Source organism: Falco naumanni, chromosome 6 (genome assembly GCF_017639655.2).
Source record: "Falco naumanni isolate bFalNau1 chromosome 6, bFalNau1.pat, whole genome shotgun sequence".
Lineage (NCBI taxonomy): Eukaryota > Metazoa > Chordata > Aves > Falconiformes > Falconidae > Falco > Falco naumanni.
In genome coordinates, this window is record NC_054059.1 from 7,337,584 (window position 1) to 7,358,227 (window position 20,644).

General features: G+C 44.7%; 4 protein-coding genes across 19 annotated transcripts in view; 2 read left to right on the forward strand and 2 right to left on the reverse strand.

Annotated features, from left to right (window-relative positions):
• The window catches only part of ME1 (malic enzyme 1), a 184,550-nt gene extending 184,189 nt beyond the window's left edge, over positions 1-361 (forward strand). Inside the window, exon 14 of the mRNA XM_040598022.1 lies at positions 2-361. Coding sequence (XP_040453956.1) covers positions 2-160 — 159 coding nt within the window. The 3' untranslated portion in view covers positions 161-361. The remainder of the gene's footprint in view (position 1) is intronic.
• Positions 362-2,644: 2,283 nt separating this feature from the next.
• RWDD2A (RWD domain containing 2A) lies at positions 2,645-6,564 on the reverse strand. Of its 2 annotated transcripts, none has more exons than XM_040598028.1 (2): positions 6,067-6,564; positions 2,645-4,177 (listed from the first exon to the last, which is right to left on the reverse strand). In XM_040598028.1, the coding sequence occupies exons 1-2, from the start codon at positions 6,562-6,564 to the stop codon at positions 3,500-3,502; spliced, it is 1,176 nt and encodes a 391-aa protein (XP_040453962.1). In that variant the 3' UTR covers positions 2,645-3,499. The 2 variants fall into 2 exon arrangements, with proteins under 2 accessions (XP_040453962.1, XP_040453963.1); XM_040598029.1 differs by lacking the exon at positions 6,067-6,564 and adding an exon at positions 5,942-6,055.
• On the forward strand, positions 6,076-17,790 carry PGM3 (phosphoglucomutase 3). 5 transcript variants are annotated; one of them, XM_040598027.1, is made up of 13 exons: positions 6,076-6,138; positions 8,157-8,362; positions 8,995-9,179; positions 9,698-9,765; positions 10,069-10,202; positions 10,360-10,555; positions 12,991-13,148; positions 14,119-14,202; positions 14,887-14,985; positions 15,319-15,435; positions 16,135-16,257; positions 17,073-17,246; positions 17,676-17,790. In XM_040598027.1, the coding sequence occupies exons 2-13, from the start codon at positions 8,159-8,161 to the stop codon at positions 17,760-17,762; spliced, it is 1,629 nt and encodes a 542-aa protein (XP_040453961.1). In that variant the 5' UTR covers positions 6,076-6,138; positions 8,157-8,158; the 3' UTR covers positions 17,763-17,790. The 5 variants fall into 5 exon arrangements, with proteins under 5 accessions (XP_040453961.1, XP_040453957.1, XP_040453958.1 ...); XM_040598023.1 differs by lacking the exon at positions 6,076-6,138 and adding an exon at positions 6,534-6,623; XM_040598024.1 differs by lacking the exon at positions 6,076-6,138 and adding an exon at positions 7,397-7,444.
• An 889-nt stretch (positions 17,791-18,679) lies between these two features.
• The window catches only part of DOP1A (DOP1 leucine zipper like protein A), a 67,959-nt gene continuing 65,994 nt past the window's right edge, over positions 18,680-20,644 (reverse strand). For all 11 annotated transcript variants that reach the window (XM_040598020.1, XM_040598021.1, XM_040598011.1 and 8 more), the window contains one exon: positions 18,680-19,273. In XM_040598020.1, the coding sequence (XP_040453954.1) occupies positions 18,968-19,273 (306 nt within the window). In that variant the 3' untranslated portion in view covers positions 18,680-18,967. The remainder of the gene's footprint in view (positions 19,274-20,644) is intronic.

The window sequence follows — 20,644 nt, forward strand, 5'->3', positions numbered from 1 at the left end:
GATCGCAGAAGAAGCCTACAGGAATAACACGGCCTCCACCTACCCTCAGCCCAAGGACCTAGAAGCCTTCGTTCGCTCTCAGGTTTACAGTACCGATTACAGCAGCTTTGTAGCTGACTCCTACACCTGGCCTGAAGAAGCCATGAAAGTGAAACTGTAAATATTTAATGAAGAAGAAACAAACTATCAGTAGTTAAAAAGCATTAAAATGTTCAGAACACTTCTGCCTAGGAAGCCTAAGAATAGCTAATTTTTTAAGATGCAGAAAACTTTTTCTAAATTGTAATATTTGGTTAGAAACTCAGATCAAGAAATCATAATAATTATACACCAGGAAATAAAAACTAATCTGAGAAATAGATTTGTGTTGTTTGGTTGATGGATATTTTCAGTGAGATTATCCTACCCTTTGTTACTGAAGTAAGTGGTCATTATCTTGAGTTTTGTCAATGAGAATTTAAGTAGACAAATGGTACCATGGAAAATTAAGAAATGCATGTGATGACTGTTTAATCCATTACAGGTCACAATGTAATTTGCATAAATCGTCAAGCAATGATTTTTTAAAAAAACAACAAAATTGTAAACAACAGTAAAGTTAGAACATTTTCCTCCAAAGAAAAGCCTTATTGGTCACTCCTGTGTGGAGTAATGAAAATTTTCTAACAAGAACTGAACCTGCAGAACCTTTTGTTTACATCTAATTAGAATATTTTTACATTACTTATCTAAGCTAAAGTCCTGTGATGATCAGAGATTTCATTCCCCCACCAAGATAACTGCTGTTCCGATATGCTGCAATTGTTTGGCCCCAAGTTCGTGGAAGTGCTTGGACTCTGTGTTCTTCACAAGAGCGCACCAAAATGCTAGGAATAGGCTTCTTTTTGACCAAGTATTTTTTTACAAACATCAGTTATCTGGCTAGTGGCAGGTTTTTTACGTATTACACCAAATTAATTCCGGTAGTATCGAGACCAATGTATTTTTAGAAACACATCATATGTGATAAAGTTTTGAAAAAGAACTCCTGAATCACCCAGCTAAGGTCTCCTAAATGACTAATTGTTATGAGGAACAGTGTCCATCATTATGGGGGGAGAAAACACATTTTATTAATTCTTCAATATTTATTATTTATCTCCCTTACTACTATTTGATTGATCTAGTTACCTCAATTTCTTCAGCAATTCTTCAGTTTTTACAACTTCATTAATAATTCAGCATGCTGACTATGCTCCTTTACACACTAATTTCAACTCAAGATACATTCTAACTTCTTATACCCTTTCTCATCTGTCAACCAGTTATCGACAGTGATGCCCGACAGTGACCCTTATTCTTCTACAAAAAAAGCAATTACCTCTGCAAACCTCACCGGAAGCATCCAGGGATCCTACTCATGACCTGCATTATTCTGGATTCATAATTAACATTTCCAGAAAGACAAGTCATGAGTCTGTGGTTTTCCTTAGGAGGGTACATGATTGGATGGTACTATCAGCGTTTTCCTCCTTTAGAAAAAATGAACAAAACTTGTGCTCAGAATAAAGCTTTAGACAGCTCTAACTCCCAATTGTTTGACTGTTCTCCTGCACAGAATTTCTGACCTATGCTACTGTTGCCCTTCCAGTTTCCTTCTGGTTGAAATCTTACGGATAAGGCCTACTTCTAAGCCAGTTTGTTTTGCCACTTTAAAGGAAGAAGTTTATTATTTGGCAGCTTCTCCACAGGACTGAACGCAAATTATTTTACTGTGTTTGAGTCATGATTGTGTAGAATCTGTGCTCATACATCAACGTTCAAAAAAAAACAAACCAAAACAAAAAGGATTATCAGTTGTTACAGAATTATCACTCCCAGAAAAATGTGAATATACTTTCTGGACAGTTCTGGAAACAAAGTGTACTTGAACATTTTCATTTATCATGCTATAGTGATTACCTCTGCAAAACCAAAAAATTAACTGTTTGTCCAGCCCCTCAGCTCTGCCACAGCTGCAGACCACAGGTCCTGAATTCACAAAGAGGAGAGGCACTTGCTCCCTCACTGTGTAATGGGAAGCTGTGCTTTACTGTGCTTTTGGCCAAAATTGCGATCATACAAACAAGACACCTACCACAGCGAAGGAGCATATACTACTCATCACTGAGCAACCAGACACACTGCCATCCTCTGTATTTCAATATATTGCTATGATGAGAAAAGTATTCAAACATTTCCTTGTGTGTTACTTGAAATAGAGTAATACCTGTTATTTTTGTAGTTGTTACCTGAGTGTACTGAAATACGGTCTTGAAATAGCTGCTGTCAAAATAGCCTGCGTTTTAGATGTGAACAGCTCAACAGTAAGTCTGCTTTTATTGCTCACTAGCAGTTTTCACATTATGGTGCTCAGTGACGAAGTGGAAGGCAGTAAGCTACTGGGGACTTCTCAGTAGCGTTCTTCATCTACTTATTTCACTGGTGACATTTAAATATGATAATCCATTCTAGATTGGAAGACTGAATTGCAATTCACTATCTAAATACACACTCAGCGTACTGCCCTGTAGAAAGCACTGCCTAGTGAGCCATTAATATAATTTCCTGTTACAGGCTGCTAGAAAATTGTCTCTCGGTATTAATTTGACGCAGGAAAGATTGGTAAAGTTATGTGTATTTTTATTTAATGCATAATGTATCTATATTTTCATTTTCCTATATTGTACATGTATTTCCTTTTGTAATGTAGGGGGAAAACAGAGGAAACACTAAACTTTGTCTCATCCTACACATTTTCATTTCCAAGGTGTTTGGCCTAACAATGTAAATATAAAATGCCATGAGCTGAGCAGCTGAAAAACTACTATTAACATAACCAAACCATAATCAGATCACAGGAAAGAGGATTGTGAAAATGGTGGTATTGGTGATAGAATTTACCCAAAGCATGCAAGGGATGCTGTGATGTGGGCTTCTTTCTGTTTCCCCCCACCCTTTATTTAAAAGCAAAGCTTGGCCCTGTGGTTGGACACAAGCCTTTGCATTTCATGGATTACTTGAATGAAGTGAGAGCAGATGCTTTGTGAAGCAGTAAAAGACACTGCATGAATGTAGCAGTGAGATTTCCTTGAGCTGGGAGTGCTTCTGTATTGGAAACCATGTTAATCTGTGACTGCAGCCACTTTGGTATCCCACAGCTGTATGCAGAAGTTAAACTTACAGGTCTGCACAGCACGGAACAGATAAGGAGACAGAAGTGTGTAATTCAGCATATGTGTGGGGTGTTTATCACCTTGCAAGCACTTGGAGCCGTGGCTCATAGTGACAAATGCCAATTTTAGGGTCTCAGAAAGTAAATGTCTCTCAAAAATGTGGCAATTCAGAACAGAAGCTAAGATTAACTACTTGAACTTTTCTTCTCTCATGTTAAACAGTTTCCCTTTTCACAGTAGCTATAAGGCGCAATATTTCAATGTTAGCATCACCTCCTGCCGTCCAAAACTCCTTACACAGTTTCTTATTTGTCTGAAAGTTTGCCTTCGACACCGAATAAAATCTGAAAAATGTGTCCACTCTGATGTTGTTTCAGGAATTCTAAGAACTGGCCAAGATCCATGTGATAGTCATTCCTCAGGCCATAATCACCATGTGCCTGAAACTGCAGGTCTTCAAAAGCATGAAAGAGACGAAGATTATCAATGCTTCCCTCTGTTTCTATATTCTCCACATGCTTGCACGAAATATGCTTCCAGTTGGGATACCTAATAACACGCCAGAACTCTTCACAGTTTTCCTGGAGCCCCTCCACACAGATGACGCCAGGTTTCCCTGTTAGGCAGAAGCCTGTCAGATTTAACGTCTTTGCACAGTCAAAAATCTTTTTCCTCAGTTCCTGCCTATATATATGATGGCTGTAGATCCACATGCGATGCAATGTTCCTTTAACTACGACTTCTTTTGAAGCGCTTTCAGAAGAGATCTGACTGTTTTCCAGGTAAGGCAGGCTGTTGTCTTTAACCCATTGCACAGCTTCATATATGTGCAGCTCACCCGAATCCAAAGAGCTGATGTGAGAAGCGAGACGAGCGTTGAGCTGCGACTGTTGCTGTCTGTGCAGTGCGTTTGATCTTGCAAAAAGCTGAGGAGCTACGTGTGGATACAGATGAGGCAGCTGTACTTGCAAATCCACTTTTACCTTAAGAAAAGGAGACACACAGAAAGAAAATTAATTCTTCAGCTACTGAAAGACATGGTAGATTTTTCTTGGCTGTCAAAGGCAAATAATGAGATGTAATTAAGATTGCAACATCCTGAAGACTAGAACTACTTCCACTTTCCTTCTGTCCCCATAACTCATTCTTTTGTCTGCTCCTTTTCTTTTGCTGCACTGTGCTCTAACTTTTCCCAGCATGTCTAATGTTATCAAGGTTGTTCTCTTCTGCTGTGAGAAATAGCTCTGTGGCTTCAAAGAAGGTATGCAGTTACCTTCCAGGGATAGTTCTAGTGTGTGTTATCAGTAAGTGCTCCGTGTTGCTACAGCGATAAACTAAGAGTTTGCCAGAGTCAAGGGGCAAGTGGCTTTAGAGAACCTTGTCTCTTGCCAAATGCACATCTGATCAATGAATTTGGCACAGTTGCTGGATCTACCCCAGGAAAACAAGGCCAGGAGTTATATGAAACAGTGTTTATGATTGCGTATATGATTATATACTGTATACAGAGGCACATGGCAGGGGGTTGGAACTAGATGATCTTTAAGGTCCCTTCCAACTCAAACCATTCTATGATTCTATGCAGTATTATTATTATTTTAAGCAAGCATTCACCCTAACAGAGGAAGCATTCTCAGGATTATAGGGGAAAAAAGGATTTATGTGCATTTTAGGTGAGGGAAACCTCTAGATTATCTATCGTAATCTCCTATAAATCCTGGGCTGTTGAATTTCTCTTGATTATTCCTACAGTGTTTTCAAATGGAGCACCTTTTCCAAAGAACACCAAACAGTTCTTTGGAAATGGAACCCTGCCTCTGGTCCAACAGCAGGAGAGGATTCATGTGTCCTCAGTGCTTGAGGCTCCTGTATACCATTAGGGGACGTTCACTACAATACACAGTCATATGATTAGTCCTGCAGAAAGAAGTTAATTGTGAAATGACTGATGATGTTTCCAACTTCCTTGACAAACCGCCATGGAAAAAAAAAAAAAAAAAAAAAGTTCTTCCTGCATAAGCCTATCCTGCACAGTTCATAAAACTTCTCTGAAGGCTGGTGAAAGATTGCATTTTAGGAAGATACCTAAGCTTATACCTCAGTTTCCAAATAATCATGAGGCCACCTTGTTACCCAGTAAATTGCTGTAATGCTTAATTATCCTTATTCTGAAGAAAATGGCTTCTAGGTTGAGTTTGTTCTCAGTTTTCAGTCACTGCATTATTATACACGCAGACCCATGTTCTCTACACAAAGTATTTACATCACGTAGTGGTCATATATAACCTTTTCTTCAATCAGATAAACTACTGCAAGTCCTTATACTGTATGTTTTGTTTCCCCATTCATAGGCTGATTTTGTTTCAGTGTTTGTGTGACTCTTCTTAATAGTATTCTGCCATTTGAAGCTATTTTTACAGTACTGTGTTTCAGATACAGATCAATGAATGTTAGTACACGTGGCATGGGCTGGAAGGGAGAATTAATAGGAGAGTTTTGCTAGATTAATGTTAAGTCCAGCGTATGTACTCTCATGCAGGGAGCACTGCCTTTGTAACACACCTTTGTAAGCTAGTAAACTAACAACCCTCATATAAGCAGAACCCTAGCTAAGTGCTTGTGGATGTTGTGTGCCACTGATGTCAGTTGTCTATTGCTATCTGCAACTCTATGAGCCCTTCTTGTCCCAAGACAGGCTAGATATGTAAATAATAAATCAATAACAAAACCTAAGACTTTTTTGTTACTGTCAGCTTTTGAAACATCCAACAGAAATTTGGTGGTTTCTTCCTTTTTTTGGGGCAGAGTTTTTTAGTGTGCGCACAAGCCGTAACGAAAACGTACATGAGCACATCTGCGCGGAAGGTCTCACCTTTGCCTCCCCCACATCAACCGCGACCGAGTACCGGAGCTGCGGGGGCAGAGCTCCTCCAGCGTTTCTCAGGTAGCGCCGCACGCCAGACACCGCACCCTCGTCCAGATCTATTTCACCTTTTTGGGGAAACATCGAAAGGAGCATTTCCACCTCCAGCAGCTGGAGCTCCAGGCATTCCTTCACCGTGCCCTCCGCCGCCGTGCCCTCCATACGCACCTGCCGCCCGCGGCCTGGTCCCGCCCGGGGTGTCGCAGCTCGCCGGCAGCCGGTCCCTCCGCCGGGAGCGGCCCCGAGTTCTGAGGGCGGAATCTGACCAGGCTCGGCCGAGTACGGAGCGCTCACGCGCCAGCCCCTCACGGCCGCGCTCCACGGCCAGGCTGCGGGAGGGACGGCCGGGCGCCGGGGGCGAGCCCCGGGGCCGTTGGGCGCCGGAACAAGCACACGGTTCTCCCGGGGAGGGGGACGCGGCGCCGCCCGCCAGCGCCGCCCGCGCATGCGCGTCAGCAGCCCTGCCGGGGCCGCGCGGGCTGCCGGAGCGGAGCGGAGCGGAACCGGTACGGCGGCTCGCGCCGCGCACCGCCACCCCGCCGGCGGGGGCCGCTGAGGCGAGGGAGCGGCGCGTGTCACCGCCGACCGCCGCCGAACGGCCGCTGCGCGAGCCGCGGGGGGGGGATGGGGGTGGGTGACCCGCACGCGCGCTCGGTGCGGCGGGGCCAGGCGGCCACTCGCCCGAGGCGGAGGGCGGCGGCCGGCGCGGGTCCGGGCAGTTCTCCGCCGATCGCCCGCTCCGTTGTAAACCCCGGCGGGCCGAGGCCCGGCCTGAGGCTCCCGCCCCAGCTCAGCTCCCTCGGCGCAGCCCCGCCCGAGCGCCTGGCGGGAAGCACGGCGCCCGCTGCGGGGCCTGGCGCGGGCGGGCGGCCTCGGGGAGCTCGGAAGCGCCGCTGAGGCGGGGAATAAAACACCGTCGGGCCCTGCTGGCACCCCGGGGCGGGTGGCACCGCCCGGTGCCCCACGGACACGGCAGCGCCGTGCCGAGCGGGTCAGCAGGAGGCGCCACGCTGGCGTGCGCGGGCAGCCACGGCGGGCTGTCCCGTGTGTGACATTGTGCAAGACTCGGTGTCACCGGGAGCTGAGCCCGTCACCGACAGGCTCTCGAACACGCCCGGTCCTCGCCTCAGCTCCGGACTCCGCCTGGGGGCTACGCTGCCGCACGGCGGGGCCCGCGGCCGCCACCCCTGCTCCGGCTCCAGCGCACGAGTGGGCGCGGCGCGGGCGCCACGTGGCGGTTGCGTGCCCGCCCAGCGCGCTGCCATTGGGCGGGCGCGGCCTGGGGGCGTGGCCGCGGCCGTGGCGGAAGGGGCGCGCGCGGCGGAGGGTGAGCCGGGAGGCCCTGCCCGGGGTCGGGGTCCGTCGGGGTCCGTCGGGGCTCCGGTCCCGCACGGTGGGCCCGGGTGGCGGTGCTGCGCGGGCGCCGCGGTCCTCAGCCGCGCAGGGAGGCGGCTGCTGGAGCCGCTCGTGCGCTAGGGGTGTCCCTCCCCGGCCCGGCGGCTGCCGGCCCCTCGGGTGCCCGGGGCGGGGTGGAGCCGTGGCGCTGGCAGCGCCCTGGGTCCGTGCAGCGCCTTGGCAGAGCCGCCGCCCGAGTGAAGCATCCGGGTGACGCTGCTGGGGCTTTTCCTGCGGCTGCAAGGGCTCCGAGAGGCAGGGCAAGCTGCTTTTGAGCTCAACAGTTGATATCCGGCGTCGTGGCTGGGGGTCGGGTGGCTAACGTGCGGTGCGAGTGGCCAGCCCCGTGCGATAACTTCGTTAGGTTCCCTGGGTCCGGCCGGGTGAGAACCGTGGCTCTCCTCACCCGGATCACGTCATCCCTTCGTGATCTGGGGAAATCTGGTGGGGTTTTGTTTATCGAGTGCTGTGCTGGGCATGTAGGGGCTCCTTCATGGATCGCCCCCCCCTTGCGTTCCCACCAGGGGGGTTGATAGGAATGGTTTTAAGATCTCCGTGGACTTAAAAATTAAAGTGCAAAATATGAAACTAATTATAATGACCTGAGGTCTTCTCACTCGTATCTGTGTTACTTCCTTCTCTAGAAATGGATGCTGAAGCCCTTAAAAAATACTCAGCGTTACATCCTAAACCCGCCGGACTTACTCTTCACTATGGCACCGCTGGATTTCGTGCCAGGGCTGAACAGCTTGATCACGTCATGTTCCGCATGGGCTTGCTGGCCGTTCTCCGGTCTAAGGCTGTGGTATCTACTATTGGCATCATGGTTACAGCATCTCACAATCCTGAGGTAAGAACAACCTTTTCTTTAAAAAGAAAGTAGATGCGATCAGTCCGGTGGAATCAAAGCTCTTCACGGTGCTGAGAGACCAGACCTTGAAGGCACTTGGACCTGCTTAAAGGATATGTTTAGCCTGCTCCCCGTAAATACCATCTCCAGCAAGTTTGAAGTTACTTTTCCCTGTATACACAAGCATATTTTTCTCTCCTGTGGAAATGCTGCAATGTAGAAAATTTGTCATGTTGGCAAGCTAGGAGTGCCCTTGAGAAGAGGTGAATCTTTGTGCAAAATCTGTGGGTTTTAAAAGTAAGGAGACACGGCAATTACAAATCAAAATTACAAATTACAAATCACTGTGGAGTGTTGCAGGTTATTAGAAATTCCCCTTATGTTGTTTTAATGTCAAATGAATTTTCATACCAAAACTGTAAGGGGGGAAGTGTTGGTTACTTAATGTGCTCTTTATGTTAGTTTTTTGGGCTTGTTGGAGGTTAAAATAAACAGCTAAGTGATTGCTTCCCAGAAGTGCTCCATGTTTGAAGAAGAAATGTGATTGAACCAGGTGTTGGCTGTCTTTCTCTCTTAGAAATATCCGTTTCCTACTTTTAGGCTTACTACCTTGTGTTCTTTTTTCTTCTAAGGAAGATAATGGTGTAAAGCTGGTTGATCCTCTTGGAGAAATGCTGCACCCTTCCTGGGAAGAGTATGCCACACAACTAGCAAATGCAGAGGAGGGAGAATTACAGAAAATAATCGCTGAGATCTGCCAAAAAGCAGCAGTGAACCAGCACGAAGATGCTTCACTTTTTATTGGTAGAGACACCAGGTAATTACAAAATGCTGTAGAGGTATGCTGCTTGTATGGAAGTGCCAACATTTTGTTCATGCATACTTTTGGATGTTTAGCCTTCTGTGGGCAGATTATGTACTTTTTTTTTTTTATGCCTAGTCTGCTACCTGTTAATTTATGATCATAGAAATAAATAAATTTCTTCCAGTGCTGTTCCTATATTAGCTTCCCTGATAGTTGTGAGAACTTCCTAGCACTGTTTCTGAACAGGATGCTTTATTGTGGGGTTGGTGATTGGGTTTTTTTTGTGGATAGTGTGTGACATCCACATATATTCAGCAGTTTACTTGTCTTTGCAATTCTCTGGGTTGGTGGCTTTCAAACTTCTTTATTGGGAGGCACCTACAATAGAAAAAAGGTATGGTTTTCTTCATATTGAATCTAAGTCTACTGGCAGGAAGCTTGTGGAGTCGTCTTCCACGTTGTGCTTCCATCCCAAATCCATGCAGAAGTGTCTTATGCGAAGGTTATCAGTTGTATTTGTTGTTTTCCAGGCCAAGCAGTGAGAAACTTGCACAGTCAGTAATAGATGGTATCTTCGTTCTAGGTGGTCAGTACCATGGTATGTTAAAGTTCTTCAGTTCTAGTCTGATTTCAAGTTTTCATGTAAATGTAATTCTGTTATGTAGACTTATGGCAGTAGCCCAGACACTATTTCCATTTTTGCTTGTTATGATCTTTTAGGGTAGTTGTATGGCTTTAATGCAAGGTGGGGGGTGGGAGGGGGTTCATCTTTTCATAAGAGAACTTGAAGAATTTCATGCATTTGTCTGTTTATTGTAGAATAGCAAATACTGTATAACTTTTAAGGAGGAATTAATTCAGTATTCTGTTTCTGAATATTGTGGCTTTCATTTTATGCTAGATTATGGTCTGATGACAACACCACAGCTACATTACATGGTCCGCTGTCAGAATACCCAAGGGCAGTATGGGAGAGCAACGCTGGAAGGTTATTATGAAAAACTATCCAAAGCTTTTACGGAACTGATAAAACAGGTGAATACTAAGGTGTTGTCGTCTTCATGCAAATGTACAAAATGAGTATCCTCTGTTTGTTAGCCTGTTTGGGTCTGAAGTTTCAAAGTCAGCATGTCTCTAGGTGTGGTTTCACTAGGGTATGAGTTCACTTGCCCCCTTCTTCCCTTGTGCTAAGTCTCCCAGCTCTGGAGGGAGTCAGAGGTACCTGAAGATTGACTGTGCCAATGGAATAGGAGCCCTGAAACTATCAGAAATGAAGCCCTACTTTCCAAAGGAGGTGCTAATTCACTTATATAACGATGGAACCAAGGAGAAACTCAATCACTTGTGTGGTGCAGATTTTGTGAAAGTTCACCAGAAACCGCCTAGAGGTACGTAGTCAGTTTTATATCCTTTTATCTCTTCTCCAGATCTGAAAGCGCAGGGTCTAGCAATGGCATATCACCTTCAGATAAGGTGAGCTCTCTGTTTATTACTCAGTGACCGCATGAATGGTTCTGCTTGTGCAATGGAAAGAGAGAATTATACGGCTGGGTTTGGCGCATCGCTAGTTTATGTTAGTCTGGATTGTTTGGACGAGTACGGTGTATCTCTGACTGGCTGAAGTATGTGCGACAATCCAGTCTGAATGTTAAGTTGGTGGCGTCCAAAGATCAGTCCAGACTGGCTTACTGTTATTTATTTTACTTCCCTTTGTGTTATCAAGAAGGATTTACATTGTGGGCTGGGGCTGCAGACACTTTCCTGGGTTCCTGAGGAAGAGCTGGTGTAATTAAGCTTGGTGCCAGCAGACTGATTGACATAAACCAGTAAGGAAATCATTTCAACCAATTTCCTGCAAAGTGCATAAAAGGAAATCCTTGAACTGAGGGAGCAGGCTAGTTTGGATATTAGGTTATTTGAGGCTAAAAGGGTTCTCTATTTGACAACCTGTTGCAGCTGCTAGCCAAATCTGAACACCAAGTTATGGTGGTTTCCCTCTTGCCACGCTGCTTTGCGTGCTGGAGAAATGCAGAAAGGGGAGGAGCAGCACAGCAGCAGTCCCTGCCAGGGATGGATGCTTGTGTCACATCTGGATCCTGGTTTTAGACTGGGACTGAGGGGAGACTCCTTGGTCGTTTCTGTGCAGGGATATGCTCTGAAAAGAAAATGTGATTTCCTAATCATTCACTGAAGTAAATTACTTGATTTCTCTGAAGTGTTAAGTGGCAACAGCTTCCTGTTTAAAGTCATAGGGAGTCTCAACCTGTTAAATGCTGCAGTTGCCATTACCTCATGCTTTAGCTCGGGGAGCTCTATGGCAGTGGGATGTATTGTCCTCTATCACTGTAGGCACGCAGGAGAAGACACAGGCCAGTTTTGTGTTGTAGTTTCCTGTGCTCTGAAGGACAAGGTGTCAGCAAGGTGGGCCAGTTTTCCTTGTCTGCTTGTGTGATAAAATGTTTTTTTTTCCAAGAAGGGGTTGCAGGGTGCAGCATGTCCTTTGGATCTCCCTGCTGCGTTCCTGGTGGCATCTGAAATTAGCCTAGGGAATGGTCAGCTGCAGTCTCTGAGAAACAGGTTCTGAGGTTAACGAGTCTGACATCTTAAAGAAAAGCCAGATGTACCTTAATAAAAGAGCAGTTCATTTTTGTGTGGCATTGCTGTGTCAGATTGTGACTTCTTCTTAGTTATTGCTTTATTGGCATTAAGCCTGGAATGTTTTTGAGGCAGGTACTCCTTATGCACTACCTACATTGTTATATAAATCGATTATCAAGCTAAGTAAATATGAAGTATTTTATAGCCAACAGATCCACTTTTATGGTTTTTGTACCGCTCTGAGAAATCCTGGTGATGGTTGCTTTGGAGTGGAGTTGGTTTTTTTCGATGGTGGGATTTATGTGCCACCTCCTGTTGTAATTGCACTTCAGTGGTGGCTTTGCAGGCATGAGGGTGCGTGCTTGTCTTGCATTAGGCAAGTGTGTCTCCTGTGTGAAAGGAAGCGAAAAGGAGGTGCAGGTCTGTCAAGTGGGAGTGGAATAAAATTAAACATGCCTGAAATATTTCCTGAAGAAAAGCATCTTTGATGCAAGGGACAAATAGTTAATTCCCATGCGTCTTGGAGGGTGAAGTATGTAGTAGTGTTACACCGAGAGTGTGCAGTGGACCTGCTATGTGCCAGGAAATGCAGGTGCCATGGCTCTGGAGCCCTCCTCTGCCCCAGCACGGTTTGCTTCCAGACCCAGGGGTGCGCAGTGTGCCATGGCCCCCCTCAGAGGAGCAGTAAGGGTGTCCAACCGAGGTCAGCCAGCTGCCACTCACGTCAGGCAGGCCCCTGGGTACCACTCTGCAACTGGCTTTCTCTGCTGCGCTGCAGGGGCAAAGCCATTCAGCTTGGTCTGTGGGTGATGTATGCGGCTTGGTGTGCTCGGTGTGTGAGAAAAGGGGAGGGTATTCTGCTGCAAGCTTTTTAACGTTGTGCCATAACTGACATTCAGTGCTTATTTCCGAAATTTAGAGATGTGACTAGACACAGTAGTTCTGGGACAGCTGGGGAGAAAGCGTAGCGTAATAAATGATTAGAGAACCTGCATTTTTTATATTAGTACATATATTTTTGATCTGAATATATACTTTTCAGTTGCCATTCAATACAGTTTCCCTGTTGCAAGTGTCTTAGTAAAAGCAATGTCTGTTTCAGAGCATTAGTTTTGTGTGTGTGACTGCACAGAGCTGATTTCTGCATGAGATCCACACTGGGACTAATTTAAATGTTCTGTGTTTTTTGCTGTCTATAACTTGCGTTTGTAACTGTGTGCACTAGGGCTAGACATGAAGCCCAATGAGAGATGCTGCTCATTTGATGGCGATGCAGATAGAATTGTTTATTACTATAAGGATGCAGCTGGCCATTTTCACCTATTGGATGGAGATAAAATAGCAACTTTAATTAGTATCTTCCTTAAAGAACTTCTTGTCAAGGTAACTCTTAACGTATGAAATGGATGCTGACACTTTAATTTGTAAAGTGTAAAATAGCCTTAAGGAAGCTGTGTTAGTTTGTACGTATGCGGTCTCTCTACAATCGACCTGAAGTGAACCCAGTTTAAAAAGAGATCAGTCCTGTACCTACCTCATTGGTATGGCCAAAAATGTTGTTTTTACAAGGGTGTGACTTCCACACTCCAAATAAAAATCTGAGCACTGACATTTTAACCTGGAACTTTTTCTTGGTGGGAGAGAACTTCTCCCGTTGCAGTGTACAAAGTATTGATATTCCATTCTCTTTGTTTCTGTATCTTCCATTAATTTTGGGTGCAGTCCTTTCCTCACCATTTCTCTAAAGATTTATAAAGGTTGGGAATTTCTTTTGCATGAGAACTTGATTGTGACAGTCAAGGGGGTTATGTGTCATCGTTCCAAAACCGCTAATGGCTGCATAGCATCCTTTCCCCACAGGGGATAGAGAGAAAAAACTTTTGTTGTTCAGAAGTCCTTTTAGGCTTGGTGTCTATGATACTAAACCAAGACAAGGCGTCCTGGTTTTGTTTTCTTAGAGACCAGCTCATTTCTTGCACTGTGGCAGAGAAGCTGGCCAGTGAGGAAAACTTGTGTTTGCCACCAGCCTTTGCTTGCTTTGCACTGGAAGCTTTGATTTTGCTGCTCACGTAATGCCACATGCCTGGCCAGTGCACCGAGCTTACTAAGTCTGAAAAAGCCTTAGTCTGGGGAGCTGCTTCAAACCAGCCAAAAAAACAAAGACTTGAACAGAATTTGTGTTGTCTAAAACATATAGAAGTTCTTTGTGAGCTGGTGCCATCCTTTGATGCCCAGGAGTTTTAAGTGTTTGGAGAACATATGTTTAATAATTCTTACCGTCCTTCCATTTGTCCTGCTTGTCTGGCTCTGTGCCTCTTGGACAGTAAAGCACTTTGCACCTTGGTTTGCTCAGGTGGGACAGACCTTAAGGATGGCAGTGGTACAGACAGCATACGCCAATGGTAGTTCAACACGCTACCTTGAGGAAACACTGAAGGTATTCTCCACTTTTTTTTTTCCTATTAATTTTTTGCAAATGTTGTTTACCTTAAAAATAAATGGTACTGTAATATACAGTTGCTAGGAAAACTTAAAACTTGGCAAAAATAAATGACTCTTTCAAACCTGCAGTAGTGACTAAATTCTGGGTGGTAGAGCAGATGCAAGAGAGCAAAGCTGAAGAAGTTCTGATCTGCTTTTACTAGTTTTTGGGTTTTTTTTTAAAGTGTGACAAAAGCTAAACAAAATCCCTTGTTACTTCTGGAACAAGTTGAGGACTTTATGGCTTTGCAACGAAGCGAGTTGGTAAAGGTCCCTTGATACCTCGAGACTGGTTGTTTTATTTTCTGCAACAAGGCTAAATGTTGTTTGCTACAGAAATAGAGCTAAAGTATTATTTCAGTTTGGATAGAAAATCTAGTATGCTCCTTGAAGCCGTAAAATGAATTAGGTTTTTCTTTGTTTGAGGTTTTGTTTTTTTTATTTTAAAAAAACAGCCTTTACTTCCACTTGAATAAAATTAAATCATCTTTTTGTAATCGGGTTTGCAGAAACAGTGGATAATTTTAGCTCTGGGGAGGCAGTAGCAGTGAAACACAGGTTAGATTGTAACAGCCTGCCTGGGTGCACTGAGGAGAGCCTGTAACACTGTGTGTGTTCTCTGCATCTCCTTGGGCTGCAGGTACCTGTGCACTGTGTCAAAACAGGAGTGAAACACTTGCATCACAAGGCCCAGGAGTTTGATGTTGGGGTTTATTTTGAGGCAAATGGACACGGTACAGTAAGTATGAGCATGTAATGCATAACAGCAGCCAATACGTACAAAAAAATTGTTGGATTACCTAGAGAAAGGAGGGCTTTTCACTCCCTGCTTACATTTATAAGCAAGACTTTTCTCTCCTTATTTGAGAACAGACTTTTTTCCCCTTTCTGTCTTTATCATAGTGTCGCCACCTTGTTCTCTGTGTTTTACGTGGGGATGGGAATTCATGGTAGGAAACATTAATGATGGTTATTTGGGCTTAATTGGTAAATTATTTTTTTTTTCTCATGGCTGCATGTATCCCAGTTTGATGCGGGCTGATCTTGACGAGCTCTCCTCTTTTTAATCTAGATATTATTTAGTAAAGCTGCTGAAACTAATATAAGAGAACTGGCAAAAGAAGAGAAAGATGACGAGAAAAGAGAAGCAGCAAAGGTGCTTGAAAACATGATTGACCTGATTAACCAGGTAAAAACTGAGAGAAACAAATCACTAAGTTGACAGTCATGGGGCTAACCCTGTTTGTGAGTACCTGTCAGGCTACTGCCAGGGACTGCTGGAGCAGGAAGGAGGGTGCCACGATAGAAGGGGTCAAGATAAAAAAGGGCAGAAAGAGTTGTCTTTAGAAAAAGATAAAAGCATTCTGCATCTACTCATGAGAAAATATTATCTGGTGCAGTCTTTTGGCTTCAGGGCCCGAGAAGGGACTGAGATAGTATGGGCACCTAGTTATGGGACGTGACTTGTTCATGATCCAACAGCAAGTAGTCTTTCACCTGATGTTTTTCACTGACTTACCCAGTATGGGAGGATGGGGGTGGTCCAGTGCCTGTGTCCACGCAGCCCTGGGACGCCCTGTCTTTGCACAGATGTTATTCATCTGGGGCAGTGCCAAGTCATACTTCACGGGCTGGCTTTAAGAGAGGTGAGAGCTAGCCCTTGCCCTTGGCAGAGCTGTACACCTACACCACAGGGTCAGCGGGGTAAGGAAGTAAAAGCAAACGACCACCACCCCTCAAAACAAGCCAGCCCCCCTCAGCTACCCAGACTGAGGGAAGTCAGCCTGGCTGCATTTTCACCCTCTTCATCTGGAAGCTTGCTGATCAAATCGTGCCTTTGTTTCTTCACGGTTGACTGCTCCATTGTCTTTTCCCTTCCCGTTAACAGACAGTTGGTGATGCCATCTCAGACATGCTGGTTATCGAAGCAATCCTGGCTTTGAAAGGTTTGACTGTGCAACAGTGGGACGCTCTTTACACGGACCTTCCAAACCGGCTGCTCAAAATTGAGGTGAGTTACACACCACACTGGCTCAGGTTGCAGCAGTCTCTTGGGGTGCTGCTGTGACCATCTCTTGCCTTTCTAAGATAAAGCTAAGATAAAGCTTTATTTTAAAGCTGAAACACCCCATTAAAAGGCAGAAGTAGGCCAAACAACCCCCAAAACCACCCTGAGAAGGGACCAGAATCTCACTTGGACTAAAATCAAAATACAACTTATACAAATGATGAAATAACAGCTGTCTTTGTTAAATGGAAAAACCTGACCAGAACTGTTCAAGTTTTAACTTATCTCTTGCTTTACTTTTAAATTAGAAAAATCCTATTTTTTCCCTGCCTGCTGGGCCACTGGATTTTTCTTGCCGTGCCACTGTGTGTAACTTGAATATTCAAGCTCTTACTACTTTATTTTCTCCAATATTTAGGCAAAGAGCTTGAGCAGAACAGGCTCCCACATGGTAGCATTCTGTTAGACAGAGTAAGGGAGCTCTGGGCAGTAAATTAACCAGAGGAGTTTAAGCTTTCTGATCTCCTAGGAGCAGCTGTGGCTTCAGTTCAGAGGCTGACCAAGGTGGCATGTTCAGAACTGACCCTTTTTCCAAACCAAGCAGCCACGTCCTGTCAGGGATTGGTTAATACACACAGAGCAGTAGCTGAGCAGGGATCCCAAAGTGTTTAAGTTGAGCAGGGAACTCCCAAACTGAGCTCTTATTTAGGCAGTGCAACACATCAAAACCTGAAGTTCTGTCTTACCCGTGACCTTTTTCATTCTCCTCTCATGATACAGCTCAGTTGCAAATAAATTGGCTGTTTCTGATGCTGCAGGTTGCAGACAGGCGAGTTATTGACACAACAGATGCAGAAAGGCGTGCGGTTACACCTCCAGGACTACAGGATAAAATCGATGCACTTGTAAAGAAGTACAAACTATCACGAGCATTTGTCCGTCCGTCAGGAACAGAAGATGTAGTTAGAATATATGCTGAAGCGGACACACAGGTCAGCGCTTAAACAACTTGCCTATTAAGTAGATCTGTTTCTGTTAAACAATCTTCTGCTTAGCACTGGATGATGGAGGGAAAGTGTGCTTACATTTAACCACACTTAACAGGCGGCTAGATTTGGGAAACTAAGTGATGAATCATGGAATCATTTAGGTTGAAAAAGACCTTTGAGAGCATCAAGTCCAACCATTAACCTAACACTGCCACTTCTACCACTAAACCATGTCCCTAAGCACCACATCTGTGTGTTTTTTAAACTTCCAGGAACAGTGATTCCACCACCTCCCTGGGCAAAACACCTCGGGATGACAGAGCAATATAGGGAGCACAGCATCTGCAGGAGAACACTTGCCTTAACATCACATATTTGCTTGAACCTTCTCACGCTGACACCAGTGTAACTAACTTTTATAATATTTCACAGGAGAACGCAGATGCCCTCGCCCATGAAGTAAGCCTGGCTGTTTACCACCTCGCTGGTGGAAAAGGAGCACCACCCCAGCCTATATAACAAATGATACAACTGCAGTTAAAGTTCAGAACTTGACTTCTTTTTTAATATTACTTTCTTTACTGTTTGCTAATGTGAACATACCCAACCCTTCCCAACAGTAGCAAGGATTGATCAGAACTGAGCGGAATATTACTCTGTTTATTCTTTACCTCTGTTAGCCACTTACCTCTTAATGAGATGCTCTTGTGCCGAATGTTTCCGCGCTCCTTCCCTCTGTCGAGTTTGTCTAACTTCTGAAGCTGAAGTGACCTAGAGGTGACTAATTTCTTGACAGTCAGTGACCTGGTCATGCCTGGAAGGAATTCTGCCTCCACCCAACTTATTTCAGAAGATATTGTCACGTTGTGCCTGAAGTCCAGCTCCCACACCCTCGGCACACTTGCTGTAGCTGTGTTTGACTCGAGCTCTGTTGTGACTGTGCTCACAGCAGCCACAGCACTGCTACAGAAACATCATCCCTGCCTCCCCACAGCAGCCGCATCATCTGTGGGCAAACAGCATATAGCAGAGGCTGGCATTGGTCCTCAGACTCAGTTCACCTCCGTTCAAGGGGGAAACAATATAATGAAAAACAGATTTGCAAATAACAAAGTATCACTTAGAAAGCAGTTTACAGCAATAGTATTTAGAATCACTTTTAAGAGGTAAGGGACAAAGACAAGTTTGTCTTCTGTGGCCCTTACTGCTCCTCTTAAGTGTGAAGGGGCTGGGCCAACAGGATGTAACGTTTTCAATACTCAAGTATCCTCTTCTGCATGTTTCAGTTCAGGGTACCTACCTCTGACAGACATGTTTGTCATCGTAGTCCTGTATTAACTTCTGGCATAATGGCATTTTCCAGACTGGTAAACAAGCACAAGTTCCAGTGGATTAAAAAAAAAAAAAAAAAAGGACAAAAATAAACTGGAAACAAATTGAAAAAATGTGCACCTTGTATTTTTTAGGATTTTTTAAAGACAGAACTCAAGACAACAAAACATGTACTTTAAATAGTAGGCACCATAATCAATGAGCCACCAATATTTAAACTTGATTCAGGCCACCTCCAGAACTTTTCTCTTATTTACAAATATTTAACTTAAATACAACATTAAGTATTTCGTTACATACAAAGTAAGAAAAGAATACTATACAACTGGGAAAGATACAGTATTTCATTTAAATAGTTACACTACATATAAGCTGAGTAGTACCAGTTTGGTTCATGTTTTTATGACACCTTCAAGAAAATCCTTCTCAACCATTTCTTCTATCTTTTGTCTTGCTTTGCTGGAGAAGGTCTTGAGGTTCTCCATTTTTATGTCCTTATTCGGAAAACAGTTGGGGTAAAGGACGGGGCTCCCTGAGTGTCCAACACATCTGCTTGTGACTTTGCTGTTAAAAACTTGGCTGAGTACATTGAAGAAAGGCAAAAGCTGCTCAATGCTGCGAACAGTGTAGATGGTTAAAAGCAAGTGACCTGGTTCCCAACTTAGTGTTTTCCCTGAGCTGTCCTCCTCTGGGTTTTTCTGTAAATATAGAAAAATGGGAATTAATACAGGACAAAACAGAAGCAGCACAGGTAACAATAAAAGACTAATGCCCCGTAAAGTATTTCTCTAGATTACAAAAATCTTCGTCCTATCAACAAAAGACACGTACGTAATGCTGGAGGGCAGCTTTTGAAGCAGACTCTGCTCCTCCCCTCGCCACGCTTCGCAGCAGCGGAGAGTACAGGCTGCAGCCAGTCGGCTGACGCTAACGGGAAAGCTGCAGCGGGCATCTGAGTCCACTGCCTCAGCACGGGGCTGCGCCAAAGGCAGGCAGCCCCCCCGTCCTGGCACCCAAAGCAGGCTGGTCTCCAATAATACTTGCACGTCCCCCTACTGCCAGCACTAGTGACAGTAAACCCCAGAGGAAGTGACAATAGACACAAAGCATTTTCACTTTGGAGCTAGAGTTCAGAGTTTTCAGGAAAAGCAAAATCAGTGCTGTTCTCAGTATCGGAAATAACACACATGGAGGCTCTGAACAAACGGTTCAGTTACTCATCGCATGCTCTCAGAAGACTTTGGTTACACACCTTCCATTTCACGGGGGGAATTACAAGGGAATTTCAGGAACCCCACCAGCAAAGGCAGCAGTCACACACCAGATGCTCACAGGCAGTGTTAGTACGCTGCTGTAACCCTGTTTAGCATTGCCTTAAATATCTGCATACAAAAATACCTGAGCACCAGCCAACATCCAGCTGCTTATATGGTACTGTTCACTCATTTTTTTTTTTTTTCCCTTTGAGTCAGAAAACAGATTTAAAAATAGACAATAAGGTACTATTGCCACCAGAAACACCTTGTTTGGACTGTTAGTAATAAACCAGTATGGCAGAGCTTCTACTGTGAAGTACAGTTCCAGCAATACTGATTTTTATTCTGAGGAAGGAGAAAAGAAGCACAAAGGCCACATCAAGGAGAGCCACCTCCTGATCCACCTCTGATCAGCGCCTCCCTCCTGCTCTGCTGAGGCAGAGGTCCAAGCCCCCCGCAGGTTGCAAAGCTCCTGAAGAGCAGGCTTTGTAACAAAAGGAGTACGAAGGGGAAAGAACAGCAGTGGGGAGCAGAGTAAGGTGAGGATTACAGATTGCATAGCCTTTGTGCAAGCAGATTTTCTTCAGGAGATGATACTTTTAGCAAATACAGGTTTTGCCCTTTAAATGAAGCAGCTGTCCTGCAGTTCAGGAGCCTACATGACATACGTTTCACAAAAACACAACTATGTTAAAATTCAGTATGAACGTATTTAGTATTTTAATCTGGTGAGTTGGCTCCCTGTCACAGGGGATTGCTATTCTAGCTCTACAGATCTCAAGAAAAGAAAAGCTCATTATGAGCATCCACAAA